At 47.4% G+C, this 14981-nt stretch overlaps 3 protein-coding genes across 4 annotated transcripts; 1 reads left to right on the plus strand and 2 right to left on the minus strand.

Moving 5' to 3' along the window:
- Positions 1-4891: 4891 nt before the first annotated feature.
- On the minus strand, positions 4892-7392 carry LOC9658950 (alkaline/neutral invertase A, mitochondrial). Its single transcript, XM_002978745.2, has 6 exons — positions 6547-7392; positions 6331-6490; positions 6062-6273; positions 5513-6006; positions 5410-5458; positions 4892-5343 (listed from the first exon to the last, which is right to left on the minus strand). The coding sequence occupies exons 1-6, from the start codon at positions 7156-7158 to the stop codon at positions 5050-5052; spliced, it is 1821 nt and encodes a 606-aa protein (XP_002978791.1). The 5' UTR covers positions 7159-7392; the 3' UTR covers positions 4892-5049.
- Positions 7393-7486: 94 nt separating this feature from the next.
- Positions 7487-10246, minus strand: LOC9658952 (AP-3 complex subunit mu). Of its 2 annotated transcripts, none has more exons than XM_002978747.2 (11): positions 10170-10246; positions 10025-10118; positions 9856-9969; positions 9716-9805; positions 9414-9661; positions 9152-9361; positions 8889-9099; positions 8579-8835; positions 8409-8525; positions 7877-8272; positions 7487-7827 (listed from the first exon to the last, which is right to left on the minus strand). In XM_002978747.2, the coding sequence occupies exons 1-8, from the start codon at positions 10202-10204 to the stop codon at positions 8590-8592; spliced, it is 1248 nt and encodes a 415-aa protein (XP_002978793.1). In that variant the 5' UTR covers positions 10205-10246; the 3' UTR covers positions 7487-7827; positions 7877-8272; positions 8409-8525; positions 8579-8589. The 2 variants fall into 2 exon arrangements, with proteins under 2 accessions (XP_002978793.1, XP_024539598.1); XM_024683830.1 differs by having other exon boundaries at positions 8576-8835.
- Positions 10247-10339: 93 nt separating this feature from the next.
- LOC9658953 (E3 ubiquitin-protein ligase UPL6) lies at positions 10340-14902 on the plus strand. The gene is made up of 26 exons (XM_002978631.2): positions 10340-10575; positions 10622-10719; positions 10791-10918; positions 10965-11079; positions 11134-11314; positions 11366-11542; positions 11594-11776; positions 11829-11916; positions 11963-12072; positions 12122-12435; positions 12482-12578; positions 12632-12754; positions 12802-12888; positions 12940-13026; positions 13075-13206; positions 13263-13388; positions 13432-13530; positions 13581-13648; positions 13699-13765; positions 13812-13982; positions 14026-14115; positions 14172-14252; positions 14308-14381; positions 14433-14504; positions 14571-14663; positions 14731-14902. The coding sequence occupies exons 1-26, from the start codon at positions 10417-10419 to the stop codon at positions 14795-14797; spliced, it is 3087 nt and encodes a 1028-aa protein (XP_002978677.1). The 5' UTR covers positions 10340-10416; the 3' UTR covers positions 14798-14902.
- The last annotated feature ends 79 nt before the right edge of the window (positions 14903-14981 follow it).

The raw sequence follows: 14981 nt of genomic DNA on the forward strand, positions 1-14981 counted from the left end.
AAAATATGCCACCACCAAAAATCTTTCCATTGGCCTAGAACTTTAAAGAAAGAGAGAACACTCCCAGAATAAGCCTTTGGGATGGCGCTCAAGAAAATTAAAAATCCTAATAGGTATAGAATGGCATTCCTTGGAGGTCCCGTCACAAAGTCAAGAGAAACGCTATCGAAGAGTCCACCAGCAACAGGTAATGGCATCAACAATCCTGGTGGCGCTACTGTCTGAGACTTCGTAGTTCCCTTTTCCAGTAGAAACGGAATCGTATTCCAGACAGTTGCGCCACCCCTGGATGTCCTGCTACCAAACTTCCATGACATTTGGAGAAGATCTGGCGACGTAGATCCTGCCTATGGCTGATGACTCTCTGCCAAAGCTGTGCCCGTCGGTTTGGCAAAGTGCATCGAAAGTGCATCTGATAAAGTGTTGGTGGCCCCTAACTTGAATTCGACTGTGAAATCGAGGGACTGCAGCTCCTCGACCCAACGAAGTTGTTTTTGGCTGAGCCGCTGCTGCTGCATCAAGAACTTTGTGCTGTGATGGTCGGTGCGAAGCCGAAAGTGTCGTGGAGAGAGACAGTGGTGCCACTTTCTTATCGAGTGAAGGGCATCTCTTGCTCGTAAACTGGCATCCTGGATTCAGCCATTAAAAAGCACCTACTTTCAAAATCCACAATTGGCCAGTCCTCCACCACTGACAGCTTGTTTGGATCTGGGAAAACTCACCAAAGCTGCATTTGAAAAGTTTAGCAACCATCCCATTCTCCTCCAATGTGGACAATACTTGGCTCAAAAAGTTGCAAATGAGCTTCCCACGTTTTGCTGTAGATGAGTATGTTATTGAAGAAAATGACCATAAACTTGTAGAGGAACTCCTCTAACACCTGATTCATTACTGCCTGGAACGTTGCAAGCGCATTCGTCAACCCAAAAGGCATCACCCAGAATTGGAAGAAGCCTTTGATGTGTCCTGAAGGGCATCTTCTGGCAGTCTGCTTCTCGCACAGATATCTGGTAGTACCCAGATCTGAGGCCCATCTTAGAGAAAAACCCAGCTCCACCAAGCTTGTCCAGAAGTTCATCAACCCGGAGAATCAGAAATGTTTCTTCACGATGGCTTTGTTCAAAGCCTGGTAGTCCAAGCATAAACGCCATGTACCAACAACACAAGAGCGGAGAATGGACTGCTGCTAAGTTCGATGAGGTTCTACTCCAAAAGCTCTGCCACTATAGTATCATGTTCCTCTGTCAACCGAAATCAGCTTGATTCTGTGCTCCACACCAGTCTTCTCACTAACCATGGGTGCCACTTGCGGCTTGAATACAGCTTTGTAGTGGAACACTTGTGATCTTGTCCACCATCCCATCTCTTGGATATCCTGTGGATTTGCTTCAAAGTTGACACTGCTGCCCCGTTCTCAATCGTGTTGACTGCCACTATTTCAGCATCATTCTTCCATCAGTGATTGCTTGCTGGAATCCCTCATACTCCCTCTTGCTGGAGGACCAGAACAAGGTCGTCACTGGGCAGCACCGGCAAAGGATTTCCTCCCACTAAATGAGGACGTGATGAAGTCTCATTGACTGGCATTGGCTAGGCAGTCTAGTTAACACATTACTGATGTTTTGGTGGGTCCAGAAAACCAGCTCCAATTTCTACATCCACATTTTTAGACCAGCATAGACTTTTTTAAAGTTCTAAGATTCTATTCAGTGAAAATCCTCACAAATCTTAACACTCTCAGTCAACCATCGCTCAATAAACATGCAAATGTTTGTACTATCAATAACTCCGAGCAACGCTGGAACACATTCTTGTTGACAACCTGCAGTGTTTAATTTCCTTAACTTTGCTGGACGTTGTTTAACCTTTGGCTGAAACTTCGTCAAATCTACAAAATCCGTTGTGACCACAAGTTTTAGGCACCCATAGTTTGCAAGTTCCCTCACTCGCTTCGCAGCTTCGTCATCCTTTTCCCTCTTCACAACATTTTTATATCCTTTGCCACCCTTCTTGTGCAAAAATAGCTTGTTAAGATCCAACAAATTCTGACAGTCACCCCTTGCCATTTTCTGGAGAGTCTTCATTTGAGCTGCACATATGATGAAAGTTGTCACTGACTGACGATCATCTGCCTGCTCCCCACTACTTGGTTCTCCAGCGCATTGAAGCTTGTCTGCCTGCTCAGGTTGTGCATATTGCGTAACTGTCAGAAACCACCATATGTCTGGGCCGCAAGTCTTATTCCTGCCCGTCGAAAAGAAAGTAAAAAAGTCATCTTTACCGCTAGTCACACTGTTTATCCAATCGATTAAACGGAAGTCCTCCGTCTCGGTCCCAACGAGGTTCAGGTGATCAACCTTAGGCCTGGCAAGAATTGCAGTGTTGTTGTAGATAGCAGGAATCGGTTCTGTGTTCCACGATGAGAAAAGATCAGCCAGACGCTTCCCGTCTAAATGCTCCGCAATCATCTCTGCAATGGCAGTTTCATAAACCTCCCCAGTAGCACTGGCACTTAATTCGGCCTTCTCCAGAAAATGATGCTGTTGGATCTGTTTCAAGGAGGAATTCTCCTGAAAATAGTGCCACAGTGCACGACAAACAAGTGGCTCGAAAATCTCTACAGCTTGGCATCCTTCGCTTGCATCAGCATGCCCAATAATTCCGTCTTGATCTTGATACACCCACTTCATCAGCCCGTGTCTTTTATGACAAACTCTCCCAAGTCCACACTCCACCAGTGATAACGTTGGATTCAGCACGACCACCTTTCCTGTCCCAAAGAAGTGGTTCGCAACAACTGATTGAACTAAAGCTTTCGCTGCTGCCAATTCATCGCTCGGGACTGCTGAAAAAAATCGGTAGACATCATCGAGCATGGTCCTGTTCACTGTGCCCATAATATCTCCAGGACTGATCTCATTGCTTGCTGATGCACCCCTGTGGCATTCCAGTCATCAGTCAAGAAGCTCTGCCGCTTGGCGACATTTCACGTACCTCGTGGATGTTGTCTTTTTGGCAAAATCCAAGAAAAACTCCGTAGCTGCGTTTGGAGGCGGGTTAGAAAGGATATAGTGCTCAAGAGCAGTAACAAACGTCCGATATCTTCCTCTGTACAGCACCCCGAGCCTCTCAAAGTCTATGACGCTGCAATCCTCCAGCACATTGCTAGCATATTGCTCCAGGGACTCACCATCCCGAAACTCGCCAAAGGATGTATACCACAAGAGGCTCACACGGAATTGCTGAGTCTGTGGACACAAACATTAGCCATGAAACGCAGGAACGCATACAATATACCCCCGAGATGTGAGTGTTCCAATGAAACAGTGATCTCCCAGTCCCAGCAAAGATTACTGTGTAATGGAAGCCAGCACCCCGTAGAGCGGTAACAAACTCATCAAGCATTGATCTCGTCTTCCCATCCCCTACCATGAACCTGTCTTTCAGATATGTGTTCACCTCCTGGCACTCGTCCAAAATAACCAGCCAGTCCCGGGCGTACGGATAGAGCATCCAGGTCAACGCAGAGTTCAAATCAAAAAGATCATCTACTGACTCCGCCAGCGTCAAGATGCACCCAGTTAAATAGGCCCAAGGGTCAGCCTGAACATATTTGAGCTGCCGGTGCATAACCTGGTTGAAAAGAAATGTCAAATTGCTGACTGGCTTGAGGAGGTCGTCAAATTTTCGGTGAAGGAAAAGCCTTGACAGGAGCACCGCCTTCAAACAGGTCGTGAGGGATGAGACGGGAATCGGACCTGTTGGATACAGCCTCTGCAGTGTCTCGGACACAACCAACAGGTCCCGGGAGCCATCAGCAGTAGGCGAACCGGAGAAGTAAAGGCACTTCCGCTGCGCCGCAATCTCGTATAAGCAGCGCGTCTTTCCGGATCCAGCGGTGTCGAACAGAATCAAATGAGCGGGCTTGGATTCTTTCATCAATGAAAGAATCTCTCCAGAACCAAGAGGCTGCTCCAGATCATGCCACAAAAGACTCGGTTGCCAACGTCCCGAAACCTGTATCTGGCAAATTGGAACCTTGGTGAGCGGGAACTTTCTTTTGAACGCGTGTTCAGGGGTCATGCTGGAAATAGTGCCCGAGAGTTGATCCCAAAACTTCTGTAGTATAGCTTCCACAACCCCTGCAAAACAAACCAAACGCTGTCGATAAAGGACGAGCAGGCGTTCAGTACCTTTGGTAATGGGCTCTCTTCTCGCCGCTGCAAAATTACAAAATATCGTGTTTAGAAGGAACGGCAAACGATGCAGTCAGACAAAAGATCAAGCGATAGCATCTTACCTCGCTACAAGACATGGATAAAAGACATCAGATTTCATAAGCCACGATCCCAAAGAGCCAGGCAAGATACTCTATAGATTGTTGAGGCAAATACGCAGAGACGATCTCCAAAAGAAACCGAAGGCATACACAAAATAAACGCGAAGTGAAGCTACCTTAGCCAAAATCCTTAACCATGGCCGAAAGCAACATGGAAGCACACAGCCAAATCGATAAACACACAAAGAATGACTTACCATTAGATTTGAGGAGGAGGAGTTTTTCCTCCCGCAGCAGTTCTTTCTCCTTCCGCAGCAGTTCTTCCTCCTTCCGCCCTTTTATCTTCCGCAGCTGCTCTTCCTCCTTCCGCCAATATTCCGCCAGAGATTGATTGCCACTCTGAAGGGCAGAGAGAAAAGCTCCCCCAACCGCTTGGATCTGCGACTCAAGAAGCTCGATTTGAGCCTCCACCTTAGCCAACTCCACGTCCATTCTGCTAGCTGAAACCCTATCTTGAGTTTTAATAGTCGTCGAGCCGTCGGATGACGATCGTGCGGTTCCGGACGATTCTAGGGCACCAATGGCTATGATTAGCAGCAACAAACAACTTTGTTTTAACGGCAGACTAAAAAGCCACAACCTAAATTTTTTATACAAGTTAGTTGTTGATGTTTCATTTCACCAGAGACAAGAACGTCTCTTGTGGACAGCATGGAGTTGTCACAAAATCTCTTCGCAGCCCCTGTTTTGTGTCGAGTGAAACCACATCACTAGGCCTTCTTTGGCTGCTTGGAACTGATTCGACAGCTGAAAGCATCGAGCAAGCCAGGGTCTTCTTCGCACGTAAGGTAAGCGGCTGCCTCGGGATTGGCCAGAAGCTGCTTGGCGACCAGATAGCCAGCAATGGACCATGTCTGGAAGAGTCTCGATTGCTTGCCTATAAACTTCCCTGTGCGGCTGTCGTAGTACTCGGGCCAGCGGTCTCTGGAGATTCTCCTCTCCATGATTTCTAGAGCCTCGTACGCCACTTCTGATCTTCCCATCTTTATGCAGGCTAGTGTAAACTGTCAAGGAGTAACAAGGCAGCGTCAGAAAAACTTGCCATGGATCATCTTTTCATGATTTCTTGCCTGCCAGATGAGTGTAGGCCAGGAACCTCCATTATGGTAAGACCATGCCCTGGAAAAACTCACAGAGTTATGACTTCCAGCACAAAATTTACAAACAACTTACGTGTTTTTGGGGTCACCGCCGGTGATGATTCGCCACTCCTCGTTTTCAAAAGCCGGGAAGCAGATCTTGAGAGGCATGCTTCCGACCAAGTGCTTCCATCTGTCTTGAATGAGATCGAGAATTCCGCTGGATTGTTGTGGTGTTGCCAGGGAAGATACTATCGCCCACAAGTTTCCCAGTGAGAAGAACCGAAAGTCCATGTGAGCCGGCTGTAGGTTGCCGATAAAGTACCCTCCATGATCGGGCATCCAGTCCGCAAGCCAATCCGGGATTTGCTCGGGATAAATATTAAACTTGTTCACAGCTTCATGCGAGTACTCTTCGGTTTTATAGCGATAGATCTCGTTGAGCTTAGCTATGTCGAGCCAATAGTATTCCCTTATGTGGAACGACAGTGCGCTAAGTCGCGAGTTAACCGCTGTAAGCAATTGATGAGACTTCTCGTCTGGGATAAGCATCTCTTTCGCACATTGAAGAGCCGAGTAGAAAAGCGCCTGTGTTCCGAGAGACGGTTAGTATTTTCTCTCGAAGCGAAATGACTATAAGCACCTGTATTTCAAGAGGATGGCCGTGGATGCCCATGCGACGATCGATCATACACGAGCCATCCGTGACCAGCAACGTCGGGAACATGTCAAACCCGTCAGAGAGACATAACTTAAGAATCATCCTTATGCCGGTTTGGACGTCCATTCTTTCCTGCAATGACAAGTCGCCCGTGGATTTACCGTAAGCTCGGAGGAGAATTATCCACCACAGACCTGGAGAATATCAAATGAAGATGAAACTGGAATCCAACAAAGAGAAACGTTAAGCACCTGAGTCTACTGGTGCCACCCTTCCGATAGCAGCTTCTCCAAAGTCTGGGTCCAGGATCTCCTCGCAAGTGTCCTCTTCAGCGGCAACCGATTGAACCTTGAAACTTGCAGGCATTAGACCCTGCCCAGGACTGTAAAAATCAACGGTTTTTTCCCAGCTCTGCCACCAGTCATAGAGCAAAACTTAGTATAATCACACACAAGGAATAACTTTACCTGTAACCTTAGCGTGCATAGTAGAAAGTTACGAACAATGGCTGGTTCTCCTTTCAGTAGAAACGCAATGCCCGCCGGAACAAAATCGCGGATGAAAACTTGATCGTAGTTTAGAGCCGAAGCGTCGGTGGGGTCGTTCGCGGCAATCGTTCCCACTGGACAGCCTTGGTAGTGCACTATGGAGGCCCTGAGCAGTCGCCACGCTTCTTGCTCGAAGGGACTCTCCTTCCTGGCTTCCTTGAAAGTTAAGTCGGACGAATTGCCTTTAAAATTCTCTACGTCGAGATTGAGAGGAAGGATTCCCGCGGCTGGAACGTAGACTTGGCGCTGGCGCTGCTGGTCTAGATCCGGAACAGGATTAGCTCCATCCTGTGTGAAGACTCGATTCTCGGCCAAGATGTAGAGCCTCGATTTTAGTGGAGACCGTCTCCATTTTCCTCTGCGGAGGAATCGTATGGAGTCGGAGCGCCTGGGGTGAGACAATGCGAGGCCGCTGACGATAATCGACCCTCTACAAACCCTCCCGTGCGATTGGGAGCCCGGATTCCACGTCTTGAGCCTCGATGGGGACGAAAGAGCCGCCTCTACTCCTGGAAAGCTTCCTGGACTCATGATTGTTCGCAAATCCGGCCGCGGAACGGGGCAAGAAAGGCGCCGGAAACCCTACCTCGATCGACCGGCTCCTCTTCCCTGAAAATCGCAGAATGCCGCTTCCAGATCAATCGAAAAACACGAAAATCTTGCAGATTCTTGCTGGAAATCGCTCGCTGAGCGCTCCGATCGTTGGAAAAATGGAAGAAGAAACGCTTCACGCGCACAAAATGAAATAGGGCGCGCGATGGAACGAAGACCAAGCCACAGAAAGATCTATCCGACGTGGAAAGTGACCGTTCCTAGTCACTTGCTGACGTGACGTGGCGCATTTGGTGGCCACGACTATAACGTAGAAAACGTGAATTTTTATTTCACCCATTTATTTACTTTAACCACGTCTGGTGGTTTACTTCTACTTGCAATTGTCCCCGTTGGTAAACTCAAACGCTGGTACCACGTACGCGGTCTCCTTGCTCGAGGTGGAATGCAGCGTCGGTGTGAAAGAATTGGTGGCAGAGCCAACAGGAACGTTACACGTGGACGGCAGCGATGACGTAATGACGGACACGGCGCAGCTACCAGGGAAGCCCAGTGGTTCCAAGTGGTGGAACCCCATCGAGAACTGGCCATGGTGCTGGGTTACCATCGTTAAGTTTGCTTGCGGGCACGATAGCTCCACGGAAACACCTGGAGAAAACGAGAGAAAACTTCTCGGAAGAACTTTGGAAGCTCTTACCAGAGAGACCATGGGTCTTGGCCTTGTGCTTGGTGGAGCAACGCTCGCAAGTGACTCGGCCCCTGATGGTAATTCTTGGAGTGTGCGAAGGTGGTGATCCGTCAATGGTCCCTGGAGCCGGAGGTGTCGACTGAGCTGACGATTCCGGAGCTTGCGATGGCGCTAGAATGCTGGTGACTTGCAGAGAATCCATAGCCGAAAGCCTCTCGTCTTCCACGGCACGAACACTTTCCAGGCGAAGTTGATCATTCGCAGCACCTTTTTCTCCACGAAGATGTGGAGGTAAAGGACCGCCCTTGAGAGGATCGGGAGGACCATTACCATTACCGCCGCTGCCGCTGGTAAGGGGAGAGAGCGGTGAAGCAGCCGGAGAGATGGAAACTTTTCTCGAGTGTCCTGCATTGTCAGCAGCAGAGACGATTAGCAAAACCATGAAGATGGGGACAGAAATAGCTAAACGACCACCCATAGCTATAGCTCTACGGCTCCGAGATATCACTCAACTATATTATGGAAGAGAATTTATGCGAACCTGGAGGCCGTGCATGCGGCTAGTGTGTGGGCGTCCGTCTTCTTGGCATGAGCCCCAGAAGCCCGGAAAAAGTTTTAATCACAAAAGAAACAGCTTCCTCTACCGTTCACATCGTCGCTGCACAGTCAAAAAGTGAGAAACAAAACATATGTTTGGGAATGCCTTACCACCTTTAAGTATTTCACGTTCGTATTTCGTAGCTGGCGGCTCTTGTTACTGCACGAAATCCCTTGTAAGGCCGGTACTCCACGTTTCTAATGTCCATCTTGTCCACTTTCAGACCGGACACGGCCGTTCCCTGGATCTTAAAACCAACCAGGAAAGTTGGAAACTCTTCTAAGCGATTGATCCCTGGTTCCAGCTGCAAAGTGCCACTTAAGCAAGGAGACTTGTCCTTTGGAATACGTCCTATGATCCATGTTGATACCTGCAATTATAAGACTCAGAAACATCATAAAGGAAGGTTAGCTCTAGTGTTACCTTTGTAGAAAAGCTGTACGTAACTGTTCCAACACTAGCACTCAGGTTTGTGGACACCACAGACGGAGGCCAAGGTAGTTGAACGATAATAGCATCCACGGGTTTCCCAGGATCGCCTCGAAGCCCCACTAGAACATTTACACGACAAATTCCTTCGCCAGAGCTCAATTGAGGACGAACGAACAGTGGAGGATTTTTTAAGCCCTTCACTCTGCAAATACGATATCAGTTAGTGCTAGTAAGTATGCAAAACAAGAACAAACCTGTAGCTCATGAGTTTAAATGCACCATCTGGAGGAATGAACGATAACATTTGGTCCGCTTCCCATGCCCGGTATCGCACACAGGGGTGAAAGTTTACGTCGTGTAGAATGTCGGTATTTGCAAACGTCAGCGAGAGTTCAGGCATCCCGGACAATCTCGAGGTCGCTTGGATTTCTCCATAAGCCTCACATTTTACGACGAAACCATCCCTGCACTCACAACTTTGTAAACTTAGAGATAGCAATAGTGCTGCCTATATACCTGTTAAAAACTGCATCCATCTCCTCGACCAAGTCAAAGTAAATCTCGTTGTTCGAGTGCTTCACGTTACTAGCCCTCCAAGAAACTTGCGATGAAGTTGCCAGAGGAGAAGCAGCGTTCAAACTTGACGAAGTCCCGGTGACAACACTGAGAACTCTACTGACCAAATTCGGAGGAGCAATAATCTCTTTTAACACACTCGGCTCAGTCGTGGAAGGAAATCCGCTGTCCATCATTTCGTCGAGAATCTACGAGCAAGCGAAACATCAGAGGAAAGCCACCACTGATAAACTTTCAATCACCTCGTATACGATCACGAAATTGTCCTTGAGAATATCTTCATTCAATCCTCCTAGATAGTTTTCTAGAACACTTGCAACCTTGCACAGAAACTTCAAAAAGAGAAACCAATCAACGCAAGAAAAAGCTCTCAAACACGAACCTCGATTCCCAGAAGAGGAGGCATCTCACTCGCTGTGCATGCCAGAAACGTCACGCCCTCCCGGACAATGTGTAGAAGGTAATGCGTCGGAGACGCGATAACGGAGGGAGGATCCTGGACGATCAGCCAGAAAGAATGTAGGTCTTGGCAAAAGAGAGCTTGATCTTACCTGATCTTCCTTCTCTGATCGCTGCCGCCAGAACCAGCTGCAAATGGATCGCTCCACGCGCTTTCCCATCCATTGCTTCTCAAGAATCACGTCACTGCACAGGGAAATTTCCTGCTTAGACCACAGATAGCTCAGAGAGGCGTACCCGGCATCGGAGAGGAGGAACAAGCACTGAATCATCGCTGCTAGAACCCTAACTTTGCGAAATAAAATGGACGAGCTGTGATTGGAGGGAATCTAGGTCCGGAATGTCGTGCGTGTGGACCGTCCGATGTCGGTTTTCTTAAAACTATGAGAGACAATACAATGCAACCACAGACGAGGGCAAGCAGAAGGATTATGGCGATTTAGTAGCGTAGCGGGCTTGCAGCGTCCTGGATTTCTAGGTCACGATGTTCTTCTCCGGCGATCCGGGGCTGCGGCGCAAGGTGGAGCTGCGAGGGCGCAGCTCTAAGGAGAGCGATCGGCAAGGGACTCTCAACAGGGTCAAGGACGAGCGCGAGCAGCGGCAGCGAGCGCGGCTGCGGCAGCAAGGCGCTCTTCGAATCCAGGTAGTGTCCTCCATTTCATTCCCGGATTCCGAATTCTTGTTCCCAGAAATGCTTTCGGGGAAGGCGAGACGTAGCGGTCAATCAGGTCCTCATTCGAGAGAAATTCGTCGCAGCTTTCGGAGAATTTAGCGATAGAGCGGACAGGTGATTCTTGCAGAGCTCATAGCTTTTGATAGATTTGGAGCTCATAGCTAGCTATTCTATTCTATTTTCAGGAACGTCTTCAAGCCCGAGTCTTTATATCTTCCTCAGATTTTCTTCATGATCTCTCCGAAAAATTCAGCGGATTTCTACCGGCTGGCTGGAGCTTGCCGCCATTTTCTTCGATGCATGAGTGAAACGGGTAAGCTCCATTGAATGAAAATGCTGGAGCCTGACTTGATCCACAGAAGGTGGTGTCTTCTCGGTTTTTGTTAGCGGAGACTATACGACTCAAAGAGGTGCTATTAACTATAGAGTGAAGCATTTTGCGATTCTTTGTCTACAAGGTCTCTACCATCACCGGTATGTGAGAGTAACGCAGTCGTGATTGTTTTCTTGTTTACATTGGATTTACAGAGAATCACTTAAGGAAGAGTTAATGCTTCCAGAAGATGGATCCAGAGACGATGTCGCAGGGGTTCTCGTGCGCACGATTCTCAGCCTTGCAACGGTCGAGTTGCCTTGGTCTGGAAGTCTTATTGAGCACCTTGCACTCAACAAGATGTTTTGTCTTCTTCGTGATCTCGTCTTGACATTGGTATGTTACTCACTTCCAGGCTACTTGTGTTACAACACATTTCTTTTCCAGAAAAACACAGATGCTCGACCATTGGTGATGTTATCTTTGGAGCGGCTTGTACATCAGCTCTCTGTTTTGTATGTGGAAAAGTTTCAGTACTTGAAGCCGGTGCCATTTACCTGGAGTCTCCCGGCTCAGATATTTTCTGTTCCACTTCTCTGGCGACGACTTCCGCGTCTGAAAGAGGTCCGAAAGCTTTCGTTTTCTAAAAAAGTTTTTTATATGAGACATTCACAGGTCAGCGTTACGGACGGTGTTTGGGCTTTTGTTGTTCATCAAACAGCCATAAATAAACTTGACTTGAGGAGCTCTCTTCCTTCTGATGTAAGCCCTGAGTTTCCGTCATTTGTTTGCTTGCTGGGAAACCTCTTGGAAAGCTCACGACTCGCCATGCAACAACCAAATACTATGATTCAGCTGGTAAGTTTGATATGCCTCCTGTTGATAAATGTATGTTACGAGAGCATTGCAGGTCACAGATATAGCAAATGTAGCACGGACTCTGTTGAGCACTCCACCGATAACCTGTGCTCTTTGTCCGAAGGAAACGTTCAGTGATGGTAACACTCTCACGTTATTATTCTTCTAACAACATTCTTCTTGCAGCCAGCGAGGACGACGACATGAAAATTGACATTGAAGAGAGCTTTGCTTTAGAACCAGCATTGATATCCCAGCTAAAGCACGCGTCTGATGGGATGTTCCTGAAAGAAATGGTACATGAAATTGTTATCTTTCAAAACCCGTTTTCTCACTATCTTCCAGGTGAGGGTTGCCTTCTCACAAGCTCCACTCGATTTGAATACGGTTGCTACACCATTTGGTGGTGCTCCGGAAGCCAGTGCGGTTTCTGCCGTTTGCGGCTTTTTATATGCGGCATTTTCTGTACTGGATAGAACTACAATAGTCTCGCGCTTGGCATACGTTGCGAACCTGGTGCCTCCACTGTGGCAATATATTACTTCTTGTCGGCTGAATAACAACTGGCCAGCGATCGAGCTGCCTTCTCAGGATGCGCAGCTATCACCAGAGCTACTTGGTTGGATGCTGCCACTTGCGGTTTTCTGTCCCGTCTTCAGGTGCGTTCAAAATGATCGCGTGCTTGTCTAAAGTCTTTTTTTGCAGTCATCTGCTTTTTAGCATGGACAACGATGAGTTCTACAACATGAAACAACCGATAAGTATAGAAGATGTTAAGCAACTGGTGCTTATTTTGAAGGAGGTGCGCAACCAGATACTATTGATAAAAGCGATTGACATTGTCTGTTACTGTAGGGACTCTGGCAGCTTCTGTGGGTTATGCCTTTCAAGCCGTCAGCCTTCGTCGCTTCCGATATATTTGTGTTTCAAAACATGCGTCAATTTTTTATAAATGTTTCTGCAAGTCTACTGGCGGAGGTACGTCACTTTCTACTATTCTTTTCTTATGATTCTATTCCTTGCAGCTGCATGACCGCAATAGCAAGCGGCAGTTTGCACCATCACACACATTTCATGCAAGGGAAGCGATTGAAGAAAGCTTTTTCCACCAGGTATTTCCTACTATCATTTTCGCGTAACTCAAGGCACCGTGACGTACGCAGGCAGAAGGGGAGAATACCAAAGCCCGGGAGGTTCTCAACAGAGCTCCTTTTCTAATACCGTTCACACTCAGAGTTCGTGTATACACGGTAATTCCCCGTCTCCCTTTACTAGCTTCCTGTAATGCGTAATTGCAGGCTCAACGAACTGCTGCAAGGCAAAACACGTCCCGCCAATATGGACTTCAAATCAAAGTGCAACGAGATCGTATTATCGAGGACGCCTTTATGCAGTTCAATGTGCTCAGCGACGAGTCTCTGCGGGGAACGGTAATGGGTTCACAAATTTGAAGCTAGTTCTAGTTCTGATGTTCGTGCTTGTACAGATCAGAGTTTCTTACGTCAATGAACTCGGTGCTGAGGAAGCCGGAGTCGACGGAGGCGGCATTTTTAAAGATTTTATGGAAAACATAACCAGTGCAGGTTTTGACATACAATATGGCTTGTTCAAGGTAACTACATGCATTCGCGCTCAGCCGTTACAACGTATTCCAGGAAACTGCGGACCATCTTTTGTATCCTAACCCAGCGTCCCATATGGTCAACGACGAGCATCTGCAATACTTCGAGTTTTTTGGCAAAATATTGGGAAAGGTGAGCTTGCATAGGAACTTTTTATTTCCTCGTTAACATTCACCGAGCAGGCAATGTTTGAAGGGATTCTCGTGGACATACCTTTTGCCATGTTTTTCCTGCGTAAGCTGAGGAAGAAGTAAGTTACAGCTGCTTTACGTGTTAGCTTACTAGTCTCTTCTTTCGCAGGCACAATTACCTACACGATTTACCTTCGCTGGATCCAGAGCTTTATAAGAATCTACTTTTCTTGAAGGTATAACTGAGCTCTTTGATTTTGGCCTGACGAGCTTGTTTTACAGAACAACCCAAATATGGTGCAGCAGCTGGGCCTCTATTTCGTAATTGAAGACAATGAATATGGAGAGCAATTAGAGGTGGAGCTTCTTCCAGGGGGAAAGGATATCCAAGTCACCAAAGACAACGTCTACCGATACATTCACTTGGTAGCAAATCACCGTCTGAATCACCAGGTTAGTGCTGCTTGGTTTTTCAGTCAGTCACTTGTTCCTGCAGATCCGCCAACAAAGTAACCATTTTTTGCGTGGCTTTCAACAACTTATAAGCCCGGAATGGTTAGATATGTTCAACGAGCACGAACTCCAGGTTTAGTTTCACATGTTCGCTGGTTAGAAAAAACACTTATGTCGTTGCTGTCGCAGATCCTTATCTCCGGATTTGAAGATGCCATGGACATAGACGATCTCCATCACAACGTGAACTATGGTGGTGGCTATCATGAGGTAGAATACTTCTCTTTCATTGCGTGGCGAGCGAATACTTCTTTTCTTTTGGCAGAACCATCCAGTGATTCAGATGTTCTGGGATACCGTGAAAGCCCTGGATGCAAATATGCAGCGGAAGTTCCTAAAGTTCGTATCCGTTTGTTTTCATTTTGTGTTCGTGACCGTTTTCATTTGCAGGTTTGTTACGGGATGCTCGAGAGGGCCATTGCTCGGCTTCAAATACCTGGAGCCTCGATTTTGCATCCAGAAGTAAGCTCTTTCACCTTACCATTTTCTCCACTTGTTCTTCTTTTCTCTTTTGTCCTTCGATTCCAGGACCGCTCCCGAAGGCGCAGCAGAGGAGGCTCTTGACAGACTCCCCACGTCGGCGACTTGTTTGAACCTCCTGAAACTCCCTCCTTACAAAAGGTTCGTTGGTGTTTATTTTTCTTACTTGTAGCAGTTCATTGATCTGTTCTTTTCTTGTTTCTTGTAGCAAGGATACGATTCGTGAGAAGCTACTCTATGCAATAGCTGCCGAGGCTGGATTCGATCTCAGCTGAGTGACTAAGCACTGTACAGAAAAAGCAAAAGTTTTGAGGAGATTTTGCGTTCCTCCTTTGTAAATTGGAAAATTTGGAACCCGGTTAACGAGCGTTTTGTAGGAAGCTTGAGAAGGTTCAAACAGGTTGAGCAACTCCCGACTGAGAGTTTTGTGTAGAAGTTGATCCTCCATGGCTGACGATG

The sequence above is a fragment of the Selaginella moellendorffii genome, unplaced genomic scaffold (assembly GCF_000143415.4).
Source record: "Selaginella moellendorffii unplaced genomic scaffold, v1.0 SELMOscaffold_38, whole genome shotgun sequence".
Classification (NCBI taxonomy): Eukaryota; Viridiplantae; Streptophyta; class Lycopodiopsida; order Selaginellales; family Selaginellaceae; genus Selaginella; species Selaginella moellendorffii.